Source organism: Podarcis melisellensis, assembly GCF_964234715.1.
Source record: "Podarcis melisellensis genome assembly, chromosome: 3".
NCBI lineage: Eukaryota > Metazoa > Chordata > Lepidosauria > Squamata > Lacertidae > Podarcis > Podarcis melisellensis.
This window is the reverse complement of record NC_138530.1, coordinates 31,596,054-31,617,187: the sequence shown is the minus strand read 5'-3', so window position 1 is coordinate 31,617,187 and position 21,134 is coordinate 31,596,054. Positions and strand designations below refer to the sequence as shown.

General features: G+C 47.7%; 1 protein-coding gene across 3 annotated transcripts; it reads right to left on the bottom strand.

Annotated features, from left to right (window-relative positions):
* Positions 1 to 857: 857 nt before the first annotated feature.
* Positions 858 to 16,856, bottom strand: MIXL1 (Mix paired-like homeobox). 3 transcript variants are annotated; one of them, XM_081905310.1, is made up of 3 exons: positions 2,780 to 2,992; positions 2,505 to 2,670; positions 858 to 1,646 (listed from the first exon to the last, which is right to left on the bottom strand). In XM_081905310.1, the coding sequence occupies exons 1-3, from the start codon at positions 2,866 to 2,868 to the stop codon at positions 876 to 878; spliced, it is 1,026 nt and encodes a 341-aa protein (XP_081761436.1). In that variant the 5' UTR covers positions 2,869 to 2,992; the 3' UTR covers positions 858 to 875. The 3 variants fall into 3 exon arrangements, with proteins under 3 accessions (XP_081761436.1, XP_081761435.1, XP_081761437.1); XM_081905309.1 differs by having other exon boundaries at positions 2,505 to 2,677; positions 2,784 to 2,992; XM_081905311.1 differs by lacking the exons at positions 2,505 to 2,670; positions 2,780 to 2,992 and adding an exon at positions 16,663 to 16,856.
* Positions 16,857 to 21,134: the final 4,278 nt, after the last annotated feature.

Below are 21,134 nucleotides of genomic sequence, written 5' to 3'. Positions count from 1 at the left end.
TCCCTTTCCCCCTCTCCATTAAGCCCCTGTATATACTCCTCCTGTGTTCTATGACAAACTGTGGTTTGGGGGTGGGTTCAGGAGAAGCTTGGGGGGGGGGGGAGAAACCTCTTGCTCTTCCTGCCTGACTTAACACACAGGCTATTATTTCTGCCATAAATTCCCATCTCTTTCCCCACCAGGGATTCTATTTTATACACCTGTATGCCGCTTTGATCCCCTGAAAGGAAGGTCAGGAAAACAATGTAGTTGCCAAAATAAAAACAAGGTGTCTTAGACCCCACACCCAGGCCCTGGGATGATGATTGAGCCTCCTCTTAAAAATTCCACCTGCCCTCCTTGTTTGCAAGATGAGGTGCTTCCTCCTCATGACTCTGTTTCCCTAGAGTGGACACAGACAGGGGATGTTCCTCCAGCCAAGGTAGAGTTTCCTGTTCCACCAGGTCTGGAGGATCTCCCCCCCCCCCCCGCATGTGACCTTGCAGACCCTACAAAGGGGCCAGTCACACAACCATCTTTCTCTTCCATTTATGCCAGCGCTTCTGATGCAGTCTGCTGGCTCTCAGCCAGAAGCACACGGTCCCACCCATACAAAGATGGAAGCTGCACTACAGCTAAAGCATGCCCGGATTGGATTGTTTGACTAAAGAGATTCAAATGAATCTGCAACTAGCCCCCTGTTGTGTAAAGAGGAATGAGCTCTGCCATACAATTCCCTAGCATGCGAGAGGAAGGATAATATTTAATCAATGCATCCTCTCCTATCCGCAACATTCCCACACCTGCATGGTTTAAAGTGGAGATGGTTTAAAGTGACCACTTCTGACATTGTTCCCCTCTCACGCAACAAAAACATTACAGAGTCTTCTGCTAGGCTAAAAATGACAAAATTTATTTTGATCCAGCATTTGGGGGTGCTGATTCCATGCTTGGACCTGGTGAAGTGGCTGCAGGCCAAAGCTTGGAGGCTGGACCTGGTGTGGAGGCTGCAGGCCAAAGCTTGGAGGCTGGAGCTGGTGCGGAGGCTGCAGGCCAAAGCTTGGAGGCTGGACCTGGTGCGGAGGCTGCAGGCCAAAGCTTGGAAGCTGGACCTGGTGTGGAGGCTGCAGGCCAAAGCTTGGAGGCTGGACCTGGTGTGGAGGCTGCAGGCCAAAGCTTGGAGGCTGGACCTGGTGTGGAGGCTGCAGGCCAAAGCTTGGAGGCTGGACCTGGTGTGGAGGCTGCAGGCCAAAGCTTGGAGGCTGGAGCTGGTGCGGAGGCTGCAGGCCAAAGCTTGGAGGCTGGAGCTGGTGCGGAGGCTGCAGGCCAAAGCTTGGAGGCTGGAGCTGGTGCGGAGGCTGCAGGCCAAAGCTTGGAGGCTGGACCTGATGCAGAGGCTGCAGGCCAAAGCTTGGAGGCTGGACCTGATGCAGAGGCTGCAGGCCAAAGCTTGGAGGCTGGACCTGGTGCGGAGGCTGCAGGCCAAAGCTTGGAGGCTGGACCTGGTGAAGTGGCAGGCTGCAGCTTTGAGGAATGGAAGGCACTGGCAGGCCGACATTTGGAACCTGAGCAGCAGGTGTAAAGCCGGCCCTGGAGGACACATCTTCGGGAGGACAATTTTCACAATTTGCCCTCCGCGCCTTTGCCCGCCGGTTCTGGAACCAGAGCTGTGAGGGGAAAGAGGAGGAGCATGAGCACAGGTGTTCTCAAGAAACCCCCGCCCCCATCTCTTCATGTTATTGGACTCAGGATTCCCACCAGAATGGGCCAGATCACGGGAGATCCAGACTCAAGTCCCACACACTGAATTCAATCACAATAATATCCCTGGGCCTTTTATCCTTTCCCCTATGTTCCCTCCTAAACTGGCCCAATTCCCCATGCAACGGGGGAAAAACCTGAATTGAAATTCATCAGTCCCCCACCCAAGCGAGTTAAAGACCTCGAAGGTGGTCTCCTCGGGCCTCACAGAAAAGGGCCCTGCGCCATCTCCACGTCCTTAGAGGAGAGGAAGAGGCCTCCCTCCCACCATATTAGTTTCTCCTGGGCGGTTTCCCTGCCCTCGAACAAAATGCCGAGGGGCCCCTCATTCATTCCCCAGAAGGAGGACGCGACCCCCGAGACCCAGCCGGGAGGGAGCGGGAAGGACGCACGGGGCTCCCAGAAGGCCCCGTCGGCGACACCAGGAAGGAGAGCGAGCGCCACGAGGGAAGTGAGAAGGCGAGGCCGGAGGAGAGGAGCAGCCGCCCTGGGAGGGAGAAGCAGCGCCCCCTGGAAGCTCTCCAGCCCTGCTCGCCCTGGCCAAGGAGGTCCCCGGGGAGTGTCCCTTGCCCGTCGAGCACAGGGGACGGGCGTCCCAAGAGAGGCGCCCAGGCTCCAGGGGCTGCAAGAGGCAGAGCTGGAAGGGAGCTCCCGATCGGTTCTCCTCCTGTGCCCCCGATCCCTACCCCACGTCGTCCCCTCTCGCCTTTCTTCCCGGCAGAATCGGGTCCTCCCTCCCGGACCCCCTCTCCCCCGCAACCCACCCGGATGCGATCCTCGGGGATCTCAGTCAGGCAGGACAGCAACATCCTCCTGTAGTGTCCAGGCTTTGGTCGCTCCTTGAACGTCGTTTCCAGCACGTCCAGCTGGAAGTCCGAGAACTCAAACCTCGGCCTCCGGTCCGATGAGCGAAGACCGCGGCGCCCCGTCCTGATCTCTGCGGAGGAGAAAAGCGGGGCGTTAAGCGGGCTGCGCTTTCCCTAAGCCGCCCCCTGCCCGCCCCCATCTGACGCCGCTCTTGGCCTCGAAGGTGAGATACTGACTGGAGCCGGAGGAAGAGGAGGGAAGAGGAGCAGGGGGCTGCGGCGAAGCGGTGGGAAGGTGGTTCTGAAAGGCGCGGAAAGCCATCTCCTGCTGCTCTCCTCGGGTGGGGCGGGTGAAACGGGGCGCAGGACTTGCGGGCGGTCCTCTTCTAGGCGGCCAAAAGGGCGTCGGCGGGATCTCCCAGCTCAGCCATTGGACCTCCTCCCTGGGGAGAGGGGCGGAGCCACGGTGCCCCCTGGAGGGGAAGGAGAGCCCCGCCCCCCTAAGGACCTCGGGGAGATCTCCTCCCCCCCCCAAGTTTCCCTCCTTATTTGTGAGTGTATCTTGTGTATATTTTGGAATCGCTGTTGGTCGAGCTGGCCTGAGCAGCATCAAATATAGCAATCGAGAAATGTAATAAATAGCAAGGACAATGCACACACATCCCTATGTATCGCACAGACACAAAAGCTAGGCTCCTGTTCTTGTTTAGTCGTGTCTGACTCTTGGTGACCCCCTGGACCAGAGCGCGCAGGCACTCCTGTCTTGCACTGCCTCCCGCAGTTTGGACAGACTCATGTAGCTGCAAACAAGGTGCTGCCTAGCGATTGTGCTGACAAAAGCGCCATCTGGATTGCAACGGAATGCTAAGCGAGGTTCATGAAACCGAGCAGAAACTGTTGAATGGGGAGTTGTTTATCCCCCCCCCCAAAAAAAGGGGGGATCCGGACTTTGGCCTTTCACTTGATGCACCCCCGGAGTCCCGACCTGGAAGATGGGGGGGGGGTTAGGCAGCAGAGAACAACCCCAGGAGCCCGGATCACTCTTTCTAGGGGGTGGCGGGGCAGCCCGTGGCAGGGATGCAGGGGGGGGGGCTCTCCAGGTGTGGGTGGACTAGAATTCCCATCGGGACCAGCCAGCATGACCAGTGGTCAGAGGCAATGGAGTCCCACACATCTTCAGGGCTCCAGCTTCGCCCCCTCCTCCCTAGGGATTGGAAGGGGGGAAAGGTTGAGCTAAGGTTTAAATGGGGGGGGGTGTTACATTCTGTGTAAAAGACTCTCAGTTTGCTGGGAGTCGCCGGTGTGGAGAGCACGTAGTTTCTAGCTCTCTATGGGCCCCTGAGTGGCCCCAGTGAGAAGAGGATGTTGTTGGCCTCGATGGGTCTTTGTTGTGGGGCCAGGAAGGTGTTTTTTATACCTGTCCAGGTTGGGTCAACTACTGTTGCACTTTATTCACACACAGTTTAATTGCTTTGGTGAAGGTTTGAGCAGCAGTAGCAGCTCAAAAGTTTTGAAAGTTTTCCTGCTCCAGTAAAGACCAAGGCAGCAACTGAGGGTAAAATAAGGCAGGGCAGGGCGAGAATGACTTTTGAAGCAAACATTCTGCCAGTACTCCCACATTTGCATTATATTCCCACTCCCCCACCCCACCAAAATGAACTAAAAATGGTTCTTCTTTCTGCCGTTTTATCCTCACAACAACATTGTGCGGTACATATAAGTGGACCTTCAGGGTAATTCTTCTAAGGCATTGCTACAGAAGTCCGTCTATACTGTATTCCCAAATTTCAACAAGCTACAGTACAATTTGCCATTTTCCTCTTGGAAACAAAAAACCCACATTGGACATAAAATGCCCTCGAAATGCATATTGAGGTGTGTTTATTGAGAAGGCCAGTGAAAGTTCAAGGATGGCACAAACCACATAATGTTGTTTGGGGAAAGTCTTCTAACCCACCCAGGGAACTAGTTACAGGTAGGTAGCCCTGTTGGTCTGCTGTAGCCGAAACAAAATAAAAATAAAAATAAAATTCCTTCCAGTAGCACCTTAGAGACCAACTAAGTTTGTTATTGGTATGAGCTTTCGTGTCTGAAGAAGTGTGCATACACACGAAAGATCATACCAATAACAATCTTGGTTGGTCTCTAAGGTGCTGCTGGAAGGAATTTATTTATTTTTTATTTTGTTTCCACCCAGGGAAGTTCATAAACCAATAACACATTTCTTGCAGGTTTTTAAAAATGTGAATGGTAGTTTCGTTAGTTATCAGTTGTAATAAAGCTTTGTCTTGTTCGGTCCTGGTTTTCAGGTGTAAAAATGGCGTCGTGGGTGGGGAATATTGCCGAATCGGCTGTAGGGCAACGCGATGGAAAAAGCAGCGGAAATAACTCAAAAAGCTTAAAATCACTATTCTAAAAGGGTTTCTTAAAAAAAGAAGAAGCGGCAGCAGCTCAGCAACCTTTTGAAATATGGCAACCCTAACTTATCTTACAGAACATTATAACCTAAATATATACTTTCTGTTGTTGGTAATTTAAAACAAAACAGTCGCTTATTAAAGGGATATAAATTGGGTTGTTTCCTTAGTACAGTATGCTGGAGCAAACGTTTACTGCACAAACTTAAGCGTCTCATCTTTTACCGCAAACAGATTTACATGGGGTCTATAATCTATTCTATATCCTAATCGGCCTCCGGTATACAGGAACTATAGCGTGTGTTCTTCCCCCAGCTCCCCTCGATATTGGATGCATTGGGGGTTTTTGTTTTAATTTTTTGGTTAATAAATATTAACTTTAAAAAACCAAGAGTGGAATGGAGTAGGAGAGAGAACTGCCCTTTTGAATTTCTGCCTGTTATCCAGGAGAGAACTCCCATTTGTGGGGTGTTTGGGTGTGGATATTGTTCGGATGTTTGCAGCCATTTGCAATGCAAACTGCCGTTTTAAAACCAGAGTTAACTGGAAGAATATCCCTAGTAGACCCCGCTGAAACTGCAAGGCGAGCGTGTTCAAGATGGTTTTGAAGAATCACGTTACTCTTAGAAGTTCTCTACCTAGCCCAGAAAAATAATTTGCCCTTATCTATTGCATTTGGCATCCCTTATCCCATCACGGATCTAGATAAGACCATCGCCATCAGTTCCATAGCCATGCAAATTTGGAAGATGATATGTGTTGCAATGAGGAGTTTTTCAAGTACTAATGAGCCATCAGCTACTGAGGCTTGGCAACGGGTTGCCGGCCATTCTGATTGGATTAGTGCAGTCTTCCTCAATGAAGAGATAACAGGAGTAAACCCCCTTCTCACGTGCTCCAAATATTCATTGACCGCTTTGATGTAGAGCTGGCTGAAATCTCTCCGGATAGACTCGCCCAACCAAGTTCATATTCATGGCGGAGAGGGAGCCGCCTAGGGCGAGAGCCCTCAAAGGAGAACACAAACCTTTGAGGAGCACAGTTTTATATAGATTGGCTTTTCTTAGATCTTATAAATTTCTGACAATAATTTACTTTTATTTTATATAAATAGCTCGAAGGCTTCGAAAGTCTATGCTGCTACAAGGAGTACTTCTTACACTTTCATCTGGCAAGTGGTGAGCGCAGTTACTCAAAGCTCAAACTTGTAAAAACTTACACACGCTCAGCAATGTTACAAAAGAGGCTGATTGGCTGGGCAACTCTATTAATGGAAAATGCCTGAGCACATGAACTTGAAGGATTTTTTTAATTAAAATTTTTAAAAATGTTTGCAAAAATAGTGCGTGGTCTCTTTTTCAAGTTGTGTTTTCTACATATCAGTTTCATTTCTTGTGAGACATTACTGTTGCATACAGTGTTATGTTAAGTAGAGAATAAAAAAGAGGGGCAGGGGGGCTATGCTTCTATTCTTCTGCTTACTGTGTGTGGGGGGGGGTTTGTGTCAGCGAAACTTGTATGGGTTCTCTTACTATTTGCTTGTTCCACTGCCTTGGCGGTGAGAGAGGTTGGGGGTGGCTTGGGGTGTGGTCGGTTGTCTTGAAGGAATCCTTGACCACATTTGCAAAGGAAAAGAAAACACGCAAAGAGATTTTGCTTGGTAGTGAAAGGTTTAAGAGACTTAATTTTTAACATCACAACTCACTCGATTATTTGAAATTATTCGTGCGCTAATACATGTTCTTTTATATTTGAGAAATCAAATATAATCATGATCAAAGATTGTCGTATTATTCATTATTGCAATTTAAAATACATTTAGCAGTTTCAACTTTTGTGCTTTACATTTTTTCTGCAAGACCACTGTTTCTGAGAATTGAATTTCTATTTTTTTTGGGGGGGGTAGGGCAGGGTGCAAGTACCATAGTTAACTTTGCCTAGGGCGTAAAATAGTCTGGCAGCGGCATTGAGTAACCTTCCACCCTTCCTACGAAGGGACGGCGCAAACCTCAGCATAGTTACTCCGAAGTAAGTCCGCTTGAGTTCCATGAGACTTACTCTCAGGTAAGCGCGCCTTGGGTGGCGCTGCAACCTTGACTCGTGTGCTTGTCTCCTGGTTCCTGGGGGTCGTTTTCCCTGAGGTTAAAAGGGGACGCTTTAAATGGGGATGAAGGAAGCCTTTTGCGGTGCCCTTTCCGAAGGCAGGAGGCTTTCCTTTCAGGTGGGGGAACTTGGGTCCCCAAGGGAAGAAAATGTCAGAAGGACAGCAGTGTGAACCTGAAATGTCTGGCATTTGGGACAAAATGGATTTCAAGCATAGCGAGATCCAGAATTGGGGTGCAACTTCTAGAGTGATCCGGTTTAAAGAAACAGAGAGGCGGTTACTATTCTAAATTATTATTACTTAACAAATTTATTAGCTGCTTCCTAGCGTCAAGCCATCTCAGCCGCGTACAAGATAAAAAGAGAAAGGAACATAAAAAACATAAGCTCTAAAAACAATAAAACCTTTTATTTGGCTATGCCCTTAATATTCCATAAATGCTGGCATTTTAGAGAGAATGATAATTTGCTTGACAAAAACTTATTAATGATGTAAGTGGGAGCGGGAGACGTGAGGAAGTTCAAGGATATTATGAAATTTTGTTAAAACAAAGCAATAATGTTTACTATCACTGTATTCTTTTTTCTAAAAACTCTAATAAATATTTATTTTTAAAAAAAGAGATTGAGAATTGGTAGTGACACTGTTTTGTAGTGTGAAGCCATCAAAAGGGCGTACAAGTTAAAAACATAAGCTCTAAATATGATAACATTGTCTGAGCAAATTCCCAGGACAGCAAAACCTTTTCTCTGGCTATGCCTTTAATATTCCATAAATGACTGGGCCACATCGCAGGGAACGATTCCTGAAACATCAAGGCAGGACCCAGGCGCCTGTCTCATTTCCTTCGGTAATTCCTTGATAAAAGAAGAACATTCTGCACACTTCTTACTGACACTGAACCTGCGGCAGCCACCTTTTCCAGCACAGTGCAGTGGCGCTCAGAGGGTCCTGCTAGGAATGCGTCTTAGTGGTCTGAAAACATGGAACTGGGAAGAACCATCAACTTCACTGGCTGATCTGGGACCATTCCTGCTCTTTCAGCCAACCCGAACTTACAGGGTCGTTGAGACCCCCTGCTTAAGGGAAGGGCGAAGGACACACCCCACACACCCCCACACCCCAATTTCTCTCTATCGCTCCCGACCCTCCTGGGAAAATGCTACAAAAGCGTTTCCAATATAGAAATGTTTTTGGTAAATAAACGGGCAGCAGCCATCTTTCCTAGCACAATGCTGTCACCCTCAGAATGTCCTCCTGAGTTTATTTCATTTTCCTCCCGGGAGCTCAAGGTGCTGTATATACATGCCCTCCTATTTTATCCATGCAACAACCTTGCAAGTTAGATTAGGCTGAGACGCAGTGACTGGCCCTGGTTCACCCAGAGGGCTTCACGGCTTTTGGGGGGGGGGTGGATCTGAACCCACTTCCTAGTCCAAGCACGCTAATCGCTACCCCGCAGGGGGACTGACTCCTAGGTAAAAAAGCATCATATTGCAGCCTTAGTGGTTTGATAAAGGGGAACTGGATAGAATTATGAACCTCTTAGCCTGGTCTTGACCCATTCCTGCTCTTTCAGCCAAGCCCACCTTATAGGTCTCCACAATAAAATATTTGAGGGGGCTGCCCCCCAAGTTTGATGGGCATTGTCATTCAAATGGGGTGCGTGTACTGTGTCATGTGATCGATTATGCGGGGCGGGGCTTACCTACCCCCATATTTTATTCAGTTTGACATCCCTGGTGCTCCCCCACTAGTCTGAATAGAGCACTGCAATCAGAGGTGCCAACCTGAATAAAATATTGGGGACCCAGGTAAACCCCGCCCCGCATAATCTATGACAGGACATGGCGCACACACACTATTTGAATAGCAATGCCTATCAGTTTTAGTGGGACCGGCCCCCTCAAATATTTCTTTCTGGGCAGCCAAAACCTCTTGACCCTTAGGAGTTGGCTCCCATGACAGAAATAATTGACCCAAACTGGACAGGTATATAGAAGACGCCTGTAGAAGAAGTTGCAGTTATGGACCTTCCTGCCTTCACAACAACCCTGCCAAGTAGTCCAGTGCCATTTTGCAGATTGTAATGGGGAAGAGAGGCATGGCCTGGGTGAGATAGAGAAACCTTGGGGATGCACTTTCGACTACGACCCTAAGCCTGATTAGTCAGCAGTTAATTCCCGGAAGTTCAACAGGCTGTGCTTCTCTGTTTAGGTAGCTTGAGAAGCTCACCTGTGGAGACCAGGATGCTAGGCGCGCTTCCCTGGGACACACCTTCAATAAACCCCTTTGGGCTGCCAAAAAGACACACCTGGGTGCAGAGACTGCAAGGCCCTCTTTCATTGATTGTATGCACAACATCCCCTTAAAGCGCCCCCCGCCCCAGTCCTGGCACTCGGAGCTCTCGCAAGGGTCACCTGCCACTTTATCGGCGTCCCCTTCCTGGCTGCGGCGGGAGGGAGCCTCTCCCAGACACACCGGGATCCAATTTGGGTTAACCTGGTTCAGCTGGACCTAATTGGGGCCAATCCGGTTCAGCCCTTTATAGTCTCCAGGGAGGAAAGCTGCAGACTCAACCGGTCCTCGGTTTGCGAAGAGGCTGCTGCTGGGACGTCTAGGTTGCTGAGTACGGTACATCGCGAGGATCCGCAGTAAGTGCTGGTTTTTTCTCCCCGTGCTCTGCAATGGAAATGCTATAGTTGCCGTTAACATTCTGTTTGCTGAATTGTTCTGCTTTTTGTTTCTTCTAATTCTTCTAATCTCCAGCCCAGTCAAACTGTGATGTGATAATGTCTGTCTTTCTTGGGGAAAACGCATTGAAATGAATGGGGATGGATGGTTTAGCTTTACTAGTTGCGAAGGGTCTACCATTGGAATGCAACCTGCGTGTTTTCCCCAAGAACACTGTGGCTTTCGACCAAAAGTTGGAGTCGACAGGAGTTAGCTGTTTGTTGGGTTGGTATGAAAAGAGAGTGATTGACTTCTCCTGCTCTAGTGTTATGTCTTGAGCTTGGATCCCAGAACACTAGGCAGGTAGGATTCTAGAATGCAGTAACTTGATTGGCTCCTAGGAGCCGTCCAATCCGGCTCCAGGAGGGAAGTTTGAATCAGCTTATGAGGCGTGACTGATGGTGTCAATGAAATATATATATAGCCTGGGGTTTGGGAGGGGCACGGCGGACTCCTACTGGATGATTGACTGTTTTTTACTACGAGTTGAAATAAACACAAGGAAACCGATGGCTCTACACTGAGTTTATTTCATCTAGTGTACAGCCCGTCACTCTTTCAATTCCCACTTTTCCCCATGGGCTCAGTGGCGGTGCCAAGGGGATGAGAGGAGTGGGGAGGGGAGAAATGGGGAGCTGTTTGAGGCTGTGAGGAATCCGTTGGGGGTATTCTGGTTCATTAAGACGGTTATAAGTGTGTGAGAAGGGCGTGGGGGTGTTTTAGGGGAAGTGGGGGATGTGTGTATCGTGGTCTGTGAACGAGGGCAGTGAGTGAGTGACAGAGCAGGAGGGAGGGTGAGGGTCTGGTGTTCCAGGTTTCACTCCTGTGAGGAAAGAGGCGTGGGTTGGGGGCAAAATGTAGACCCTATATTGGTACAGTATAATGAGCCCTGGACTGAGGTTCTGTTGGTGGAGGAAGGGGTCCCAGGAATGAAAGAGGGCTGTGGTTTGATCTCCCAGTCAGCAGCAACTTAGTACATGTTTTTGTAAGTTTGAGCTAGTCTAGTACAACATAGAAGGTTCACAGAGAAATAAGTATATTGGGAATCTCACAGCATTTTCTAACTTCTATGAAACCATGGACAAATCTTTACTTCCCATTTTCTTTGGCATCTATAATGAATACATAGTATTATTTGGACATTTTGCATACTGCTTAATTAGTCATCTCTAGGGCATCTGCATTTCAATGTTGAGGTGACTGGAAGCCATATCTCATTCCCCCCCCCCCCTAATAATTTGTTTTCCTCTTGTGCTTCTCTCTTAGGTGAACATGGAACCTCATATTCTCCTGGAATGTGCATTTAAAGGAGCACCAATTGAATTTTGCAACAATTTCTTTTCAGATGCTTCATTCCTGCTCTGCAAACTCTACTCCTTCAGTTGAAGCCCAGAAGGCTGGAGACTGAGGTCTTGTGCATCTCCCAAGGCAGCGGGAGAATGAATTGCACCTCCATTCACCAGAACTGCACCCTCTGGAATCTCCACCAGCTCACAAGCCTCCCTTGAAAGAGGTTCTCCAGGACCACTGTGATTATAGGAGGCACTCTGCTTCTGAAAAGCCCTAATGGGTCTGGCTGGGACACCGATCTCATCTCTCCCTTGGACAGCCAAAATCTTTGAATACTTCCTCCAGGACATCCGGCTGAAGTGGGACGTAGACACTGGACTTCCGATTCCTGTCACTCTGGTCCAATGGGCTATAGTGGCTCTCGGTTGCCCAGAGTTGCCAGGGGCAAGCTGGGTTAGCAAGGTTGCCTTACTCTCTCTCTGCCTTGAGGACCAGCAGAACTGGAGGGGACTGTGTGAGGTGGATGGAGGAGGTGCTGGACTCTCCTCTAAGCAGAGGTGGACATCCTCTTCCAGCATGGGAGAGATAGACACAGCCATTCCTAACTTCAGTGGTGTCAAAGGAATGGCAGACAGGAGTAATGTATTGACTAGAAATTTTGGGGTCTGGCTGGCTGACAGTGTGCTTTGGTGGTGCTGTTACCTGAGGACATCATTGAAGGTCATCTCTAAAACATCCAACTGGAAGGGGCTGAAGGCTGTCCTCTTCCTTAGGTCAGATGACCCTGATCCACAGCAGTGCAGAATCCCTTGTTGTGGGATCCCTTGAGCTGCAGAAGAGAAGTGTTGGCTTTCCTCCCTCCCTTGACCAGCCCCCTGTCTTGAGGACTAGATACTTGGCAGAGCTAGAGGAACCCTGTGAAGTGGAGGGAAGAGAAACAATGTAGAGGTGGAGAGTCTCTTCTGGAACTGGAAAGATGTGTGAATCCATTTCTTGCTCCTGTTGCCTAGTGAAGTTCAATAGACCCCTGGAGCCTAGCAGGAAAAAAATAATGTATCTGTTGGTAGTACCAGTTGAACTGGATAACTAGGTGGGCAACTGAATATTTACCAGGTGTGCTGGTAGCTGGCTAAAATAGGAAGCAGAGCAGTGGGTGTAAATAAGGATCTGGAGGTGGACACCTCTTCCAGAGAACAATTCTCATTATTCGCCCTTTGTGCCTTTGCCCAGCAGGTCCAGAACCAGAGCTGTTGGGGATGTAAGGAGGAGTGTGAGCACAGGAGTGCTCTTATGAAACCAGGTTGGCGGACTTGAGCCCCCAAACCCCTCCTGTTCTTGGTCTCTGGCTCCCACCAGAAGCAGCCAGTGTGACCAATGTTCACAGGCGGTGGGAGATCCAGCCCAATCAGTCCCAAGTTACACTCCTGAGTGTGACGCAGTTAAAATCCCTGGGCCTTTTGGCCTTTACCCTTCGTTCCCTCCCAAAGTGCCCCGTTCCCCAAGCAAAACAAAAACCAAATCTGCCCTGAAATTCACCTGTGGAAAAGCACCCCCCCCAACCAAAAGCAAACGCAAGCAAGAAAAAAACCTCAGAGGTGGGCCCTTCAAGGAATTCCCCCTTCTCGTTCTGGAGCAGCATGCACAGAAATGCTGCCCTGCACACTTTCCTCTGCCACCTCTGTGCATATCTGCTTCTCCCAGGGTGGTTTTTCCCAATTGCATGGACCAGTTCTGACATTGCTAACCCCCCCCAACAAAAATGTTAGTCCTCCGGAAAGCTAAAAATAATGAAATTTATTTTGATCTGATATTTGAGGAGCTGACAGGTTCCTTGCTATGAACTGTTGAGTTGGTGGCAGGCTGAAGCTTGGAGGCTGCATATGTCTTGGCAGGTGAAGTGATAGGCCACAGCTTGGAGGAAGGGGAGGCAATGGTAGGCCGACATTTTGAACCTGAGTGGCAGGTGTAAAGGCGGCTCTGGAAGACACATATTCTGGAGGGCAGTTCTCATGATTCTGGTTGCGGAACCAGAGCTGTTAGGAATGAGAGGAGGAGCATGAGCACAGGTGTTCTCAAGAAAGCAGAGATGGCAGACTTGAGTCTCCCACCGCCCCATGTTAATGGACTCTGGATTCCCATAAGGACTGGCCAGATGTGTGGGAATGTTGTGGATAGTGGGAGAAGATATATGGATTCAATATTATCCTTCCTCACTAAACGCTAGTAGCAGAGCACATTCCCTTGCATATTGCTGGAAGAAAGTTGATGGATTCGTTAGAATCATATAAGTTGATCAATCCAGCCTGGCTTGTCCAAATTGGATTGTTCCTGGTAAATTTCCCCATTAGTTTCCTCTTAAAAACTATGGCATGACAGTCTTTTTAAAAAGGTAATGGCAAAGTTTACTTACTTTCAGTTGATATTGTTCAAATGTCAGGTTTTATCTTGTAGTTGCAGTTACATTTGCAGAGAAAAGAAGCTTCAAACTTTCTACCTTGTGGCTTCAATCCTCTGTAAAGGATGAGCCATGTGCTGCTGGCTAAGAGCATGGTCACCAAAAGGCAACATGTGATGGATCAGGAAACAAACAGGAAATGTTGGACTTGAGTGCTCTGTGTATATCTATCCCACAAGAAGCGCAACGTTGGCATGCTCTGCTTTCGCTGCACTCCTTGCCCTTGAGGGGAGTAGGAAGGTGAGGCGGGGGGAGAGGAGCAGCCGCCCTGGAAGCTCTCCAGCCCTGCTTGCTTAGCTCAAGGAAGGTCCCCAGGGCAGTTTCCCTTGCCCATCAAGCACAGGGGCCGAGTGTCCCAAGAAAGGCGCCCAGGCAGGCTCCAGGGGCTGCAAGAGGCAGACCTGGAAGGGAGCTCCCAGTCGATTTTCCTCCTGTGCCCCCAATCCCTACCCGACGTCTTCCCGTCTCGCCTTTCTTCCTGGCAGAATCGGGACCACCTCTCCCCCTGCAACTCACCTGGATGCGATCCTCAGGGATCTCGGTTAGGCAGGCCAGCAACATCCTCTTATAGTGACCGGGCTTCGGTCGCACCTTGAACGTCGTTTCCAGTACGTCCACCTGGAAGTCTGAGAACTCAAACCTCGGCCTCCGGTCCAATGAGCGAAGACGGTTGCGCGTTGTCCTGATCTCTGCAGACGAGAAAAGCGGGGCGTTAAGCAGGCTGCGCTTTCCCTAAGTTGCCCCCTGCCCAGTCTGGAGCTGCTCTTGGCCTCAAAGGTGAGAGGAGGAAGGGGGAAGAGGAGCAGGTGTCTCCTGGGAAGAGAAGTGGAGGTCATTCTCAAAGGTGTGGAAATCCATCCCCTGCTTCTCTGGTCAGGAGGAGTGGTGGGCATGAAATGTGGGTGCAGAAGGTACAGGGGCCCTTTTTTGGGTCTGTCTTGCAGCAAGTTCTCTCTGGGTATCAGTCTGGCTCTGTTGATCTGTTGTCTAACTACATCTGCTGGGTATTTTAGTTCTAAAAAGGTTTGTTGTAGATCTCTTAGGTGAGAGTCTGTGTCTGTAGAATTGGAACAGATGCGGCTGTAACATAGTGCCTGGCTATATACAATGGACTGTTTGGTATGTTTGGGATGGTAGCTAGAGGCATGTAGATATGTTTGTCGGTCAGTTGGTTTACGGTATAAGGTGGTGTCTATGCGCCCATCCTGTATTTTTATAGTAGTGTCCAAAAAATGTATTTCTTGCATAGATTGATTCATTGTTAGGTTTGATTGTGGGGTGAAAATAATTAAATTTCTGGTGGAAGGTGTCCAGAGTCTGTTGACCATGTGTCCAGATGATAAAGATATCGTCAATGTATCGCAGGTACAAGAGAGGTTTGAGTGGGTAGGAGTTTAGGAAACGTTGTTCTAAATCTGCCATGAAGATGTTGGCATACTGTGGGGCCATGCGGGTGCCCATTGCTGTGCCGCTGATCTGAAGGAACAGGTCATCACCGAATTTGAAGTTGTTGTGGGTAAGGACAAATTGGCAGAGTTTGGTGGCAAAGTCCGCTGTGGTTTTATCTGAAATGGTGTTCCTTATAGCTTGTAAACCATCGTTGTGTGGGATGTTGGTATACAGATATTCCACATCCATGGTAGCTAGTATAGTATTGTTAGGAAGATTATTTAAAGATTGTATTTTCCTCAGAAAATCTGTGGTGTCACGTACATAGCTGGGAGCACTGATGGCATATGGTTTCAGAACAGAGTCCATATAACCGGAGACACCCACTGTAATAGTGCCAATACCTGAAATGATGGGGCGTCCTGGATTTCCTGGTTTGTGTATTTTAGGTAGAAGATAGAAAGTTCCTGGTCGAGGTTCTGTTGGTGTGTTTGTGAGGATCTGTTCTTGGATGTGTGGGGGTAGCTCCTTAACAATCTTGTTCAGTTCTTTTTTGTATTCTTGTGTGGGGTCTGAGTCCAATTTTATGTAAAAGGCGGTATTGGAAAGTTGTCTGTGAGCCTCCTGAATGTAGTCAGTTTTGGTCATGATGACGACAGCTCCACCTTTGTCCGCTTCTTTAATTATAATGTCTGGGTTGTTTCTGAGATTATCTATGGCTCTCCTTTCAGCATGGTTTAGATTTTGTTGTAAGCGATGGTGTTTTCTGGTCACATCTGTTTGGATTCTGTGGCGGAAGCAGTCAATGTACAAGTCCAGTGTGGTATTGCGTCCATCAGGAGGGGTCCATGTGGAGTCCCTTTTTGTGTAACACTTTTTCGGTGGTAGTTGGTGGTCAGTGTTCTGTTGGGAGGGTGGTTGTTGTTCTCCAGTGGGTTGAGAGGTGTTGTGTTGTGAAGTTGTTGCTTGTTCTGCTTTGTCTTGTTGTTGTGTGTGTTGAAAATACTCCTTCAGGCGTAAATGGCGAAAAAATGCTTCCAAGTCCCCGCAGAACTGAATCATGTGTGGGGATTTGGCAGGGCAGAATGACAGTCCACGTGAAAGGACTGATTCCTCAGCTGAGCTGAGTGCTTGCTGTGAGAGATTGACAATATTGTTGATCTTGTTTTGATTAGTAGCCTGTAGGTTGGCTACCTATCTGTAACAGGCTTTATCTTGTAGTTGCAGTTACATTTGCAGAGAAAAGAAGCTTCAAACTTTCTACCTTGTGGCTTCAATCCTCTGTAAAGGATGAGCCATGTGCTGCTGGCTAAGAGCATGATCACCAAAAGGCAACACATGATGGATCAGGAAACAAACAGGAAATGTTGGACTTGAGTGCTCTGTGTATATATTATCCCACAAGAAGCGCAACATTGGCATGCTCTGCTTTTGCTGCACTCCTTGCCCTTGAGGGAAGTGGGAAGGTGAGGCTGGGGGAGAGGAGAGGCGCCCTGGAAGCTCTCCAGCCCTGCTTGCCTTGCTCAAAGAAGTTTCCCTTGCCCATCAAGCACAGGGGCCGGGTGTCCCAAGAAAGGTGCCCAGGCAGGCTCCAGGGGCTGCAAGAGGCAGACCTGGAAGGGAGCTCCCAGTCGATTCTCCTCCTCTGCCCCCAATCCCTACCCGACGTCCTCCCGTCTCGCCTTTCTTCCTGGCAGAATCGGGACCGCCTCTCCCCCCGCAACTCACCTGGATGCGATCCTCAGGGATCTCAGTGAGGCAGGCCAGCAACATCCTCTTATAGTGACTGGGCTTCGGTCGCACCTTGAACGTCGTTTCCAGTACGTCCAGCTGGAAGTCTGAGAACGCAAACCTCGGCCTCCGGTCCGATGAGCGAAGACGGTTGCGCATTGTCCTGATCTCTGCAGAGGAGAAAAGTGGGGCGTTAAGCAGGCTGCGCTTTCCCTAAGTTGCCCCCTGCCCAGTCTGGAGCTGCTGTTGGCCTCAAAGGTGAGAGGAGGAAGGGGGAAGAGGAGCAGGTGTCTCCTGGGAAGAGAGGTGGAGGTCATTCTCAAAGGTGTGGAAATCCATCCCCTGCTTCTCTGGTCAGGAGGAGTGGTGGGCATGAAATGTAGGTGCAGAAGGTACAGGGGCCCTTTTAAAGGCATGGAAAGGATCTCCCAGCTCAGTCATTGGGGTGTGTCCCCCCTCCGAAAAAAGCAGCAGAGCCAGGCAAGAAGCCTTCATGACACACACACACCCTGGCCACCTGTTTTGTTGTTTTTTCCTCCTCTCACCTTTCAGCGTACTTTGTGTGTATTTTGGTTTTAATTGTGATGCTTCTATGTATCTGTCTCTATGCCGCCTTGAGATCTGTTGGATGTTAGCAGGCATTGAAATGAAATCAGATAAAGAGGTAAATGAATAAAACATTGCTAACTTCAGTTTTCAAAAATGGGTGTCTTGTAGTAAAAAGGGAAAGCACAAAACTGGAAGCTACTAATTTTATTTTAAATTGCAATAATAAAAAATGCAACAATCTTGTGATTTCCATTTGTATTTGAGAAAGATAATGTTAAAGCATTTTACATAATCTTGTGGATTGTGATGTTAACATTTAAGTCTCTTAAATTTCAATTCCGGGCACATCGCTTTGCAGATTTTGTCACCAATTTCTTCAAGTCAAGTGCCGATGTTTAGGCTTGTTCTTTTGATATACAGTAGTTGCCAAGCTAACCAGTCTTTATGGAACATTTGTTGTTAATAATTTTTATTAAAGATTTTCTTGGTTTACAAATGTATGTGCATTGTCTCTTTTTCTCCAGTTGTATTTTCTACAGAATCATTACCTGCTCTCTTAAACAATCCAGTAGTAAAATCGGCAGCAACTAGGCCCTTGACAACCTTTGGAAACCACTTCCCAACAACAAAGGAACATGGCAAAGGGATGGTATCAGCAATATAGAAAACACTGCTCCAAAATCCCACAAACCCCCTCAATGTAATAATAAAAAAGGGAGGATGACATAGGCTATGAGATTAACCCCACCCACTGGACCAGAATGTGGGCTAAACCTCCCTTTAAATCTGTATTGGCAAAAAGGAAAGAAACTCTCAGATGATACCTAACACCATGGAAATTAGCGCTAATACACCCAGGAACCTCACAAAAATGCTGCAGAGGATGCACCTCCACAGGCACATGCCTCCACATGTGGTGGGAATGTCCCAAGATCCATCTCTTCTGGACACCAATCATACAAGAACTATGCAAAATAACTAAGCAATTAGACGTCACCCTGGAACTGGCCCCACTAAACATCTTCCAAGATAATGCCCACTCCTATCATAGAGCCCATAACCCACCAACTATCAGAAGCATCATAGACAAACACAGAATAATTACATTTGTTGTGAGCCTTTGCAAGATTCTTGTATTCATCTATAGGGTGTCTGGATCTGACCTGCACATGTTACCTTCACAGCAGGCCTGTAGTGTAGGATTGGCTCAAAGAGCATCCTGAGTGAGGCTTGAAAGCTCATTAGCCTGGATTCTTGCAGCAGGCAATGCAAAAAGAAAAAGAAAAAAAGGCAGCCACTATAAATAAAGTCAATATCTGAAAGTAAATATTGTATGTTTTCTAAGCTGGTTTTAGTCCTGTTCTTAGGGAACTGGAGAATGAGTGATTTATTATTTTCAGGCACATGTGCATTATTGGTCAAGCCACTCCTCCAGAAAATTCCTGTTCATTTAAAGACAGAGGGAGCTTATTATGGACCAACAGGAGTGGAAGACATTGAACTGTGTTGATAAAACGCTGTAAAATAAGTACTTGGCAGTGTCATCCGAAAGTACTGCCTACAACTGACCCAGCTGTAGAAGACTGTCAAAGATGGGCCACCAAATTGCTCATCCTCTGCGTTTGAATTCCTTTTGGCATATTTTGTGAAGGGGCTGAGGGAGTCCAGGGGCAGTTAAACCATTGGCTGATGTTCACTTGCAACCCTGTTCCTCCAATCTGAAGCTGCAGGTGGTTCAAGTCCTTTTCCACAGGATTTTTGCAGTCTTCCAGGGAGGCAGAATGGCTCTCACTTTCTGGGAGGACACAATTTGGTTTGTACTAACACTCACCTGCACCATGACATCCCATGTAGGTCTGTTCTGTTTATTTGTGTGTGTTTATCTCCTTGAGTTCTATTTTTGTTGTTTGGGTTATTTGGAGATTTATTTATTTTTAACTTTTAAAAAGCACCTGCACTATCCAGCCTTCTCTTCGGATGTCGAGATGTGTGTGTTCAGAGGCAAATATTGAATTTTGAAAGCATCAACTGAGAAACCCTCCTTGCATCCGTACATGGAGGGCTTCTTTAAGTATCTCTATTTTAGCTGCCTAATCCTCCTCTCAACAAGGGTGCCAACTTGAATAAAATATTGGGGGGGATGTAAGCCCCACCCTAATCAATCACATGATGGGGTGTGCGCACACCCCTTTTGAATGGCAGTGCCCATCTGGAAGACACAAGAACTACCCACTCTGGAAGAATGGCAGATGAAGGTGATGGACTATATGGAACTGGCGAAAATGACTGGCAGAATCCGAGACCAGGGAGAAGAGACGGTGGAGGAAGATTGGAAGAAATTTAAAGACTATTTACAAAAGTATTGTAAGATCAATGAATGTTAGAATGATATTGGAATGAATTTATGTGACTCTAGCAGAAATGTAACAAAGATTTAAGAAAAATAGACTGTTAATTGGTGAAAGGAAGGAAAGTAAACTTATATTAGTATCAAGAAAAATTCTCAGGACAAAAATTTGAAAAGAGGGAAAATATTTGCTGAAATGGATAATTGACTTAGAATACAAGAAAGGGAGGTGTGAGGAGGTCAGGGAAATAAGCTAATGAAAGGAAAGTAATGGGAAGATTTGTTGTATTGTTTCCTTTTTCTTTTTTTTCTTCTTGATTCTTCTTTTTGCTTACTGATTTATCTTTTTTCCTTTTTGTATTTTATTTTTTATTGTTTAAAAGGATGGGTTTTTTTATTTCTCTTTTTGTACTTCTAAAACTTTAATAAATATCTTATTTAAAAAAAATGAATGGCAGTGCCCATCAACTTGGCTGTCGGGTGTAGCCTCCTCAAATATTTTATTGGGGGCGTCGAAGAACCCTAGGCTGGCTCCTGCGCACCAGGCCCTGCCTAGCGATTGTGCTGACAAAAGCGCCGTCTGGGTTGCAACCGAGTACAAAGCGAGGTTCATGAAACCGAGCAGAAACTGTTGAATGGGGAGTTGTTTATCCCCCCCCAAAAAAAACCGGGGAATCCGCCCCTTAGCCTTTCACTTGAGGCGTCCCCGAAGTCCCGACCTGGAAGATGGGGGGTGGGGGGTAGGCAGCAGAGAACAACCCCAGGAGCCCGGATCTCTCTTTCTAGGGGGTGGCGGAGCAGCCCGTGGCAGGGATGCAGAGGGGGGGCTCTCCAGGTGTGGGTGGACTAGAATTCCCATCGGGACCAGCCAGCATGACCAGTGGTCAGAGGCAATGGAGTCCCACACATCTTCAGGGCTCCAGCTTCGCCCCCTCTTCCCTAGGGATTGAAAGGAGGGGGTGTGATTTTAAAAAACAACCAGTCCATTTAACGATTTGATTGTCAACTCTGAATTCTGCAACTGAAATGTTTCCACGATTTCAAGATGGACTCTGGAAATCTTGCTGACTGCTCGGTTTGGTTTGATTTATTATGCGGCTTAATTATTTCTTAATATTTTATTAAAAGGTATGCAAAGGGAGACAGATATTTTAAATGGGGGGAAATGAGGGATTTGTGGCAGAAGCTTTTGTGGTCAGGTGCAAAGGAATTATGGCTTCTTTGGAAGATGCTCCCCGAGGAATTCTTTCCTTCCCGTCCGGCATTTTATTTCAACATTCCATTTGCAATCCTATACTCAGAAGCAAGCTTCGCTGTGTCCCTTAGGGAAGTTGGCGCCTGGGTCCTGCCTTTTGGTTTCAGGAATCTTTCCCTGCAGTGTGGCCCAGTCATTTATGGAATATTAAGAGCATAGCCAGAAAAAGGTTTTTGTTGTCCTGGGAGTTTGTTGAAACAATGTTATAGTTTTTAGACAAAAAAAAAATCCTTCCAGTAGCACCTTAAAGACCAACTAAGTTACTTCTTGGTATGAGCTTTCGTGTGCATGCACACTTCTTCAGATACACGGTTTTAC

What these genes read in the sequence shown, in the direction of transcription:
- MIXL1 (XM_081905309.1), bottom strand. Translation starts at nt 2,868, where the DNA reads ATGGCTTTCCGCGCCTTTCAGAACCACCTTCCCACCGCTTCGCCGCAG. An exon ending in CTCCTCTTCCTCCGGCTCCA is followed by an intron (nt 2,678 to 2,783) that starts GTCAGTATCTCA and finishes TCTCCTCCGCAG; the next exon opens with AGATCAGGACGGGGCGCCGC. An exon ending in TCCCCGAGGATCGCATCCGG is followed by an intron (nt 1,647 to 2,504) that starts GTGGGTTGCGGG and finishes TTCCCCTCACAG; the next exon opens with CTCTGGTTCCAGAACCGGCG.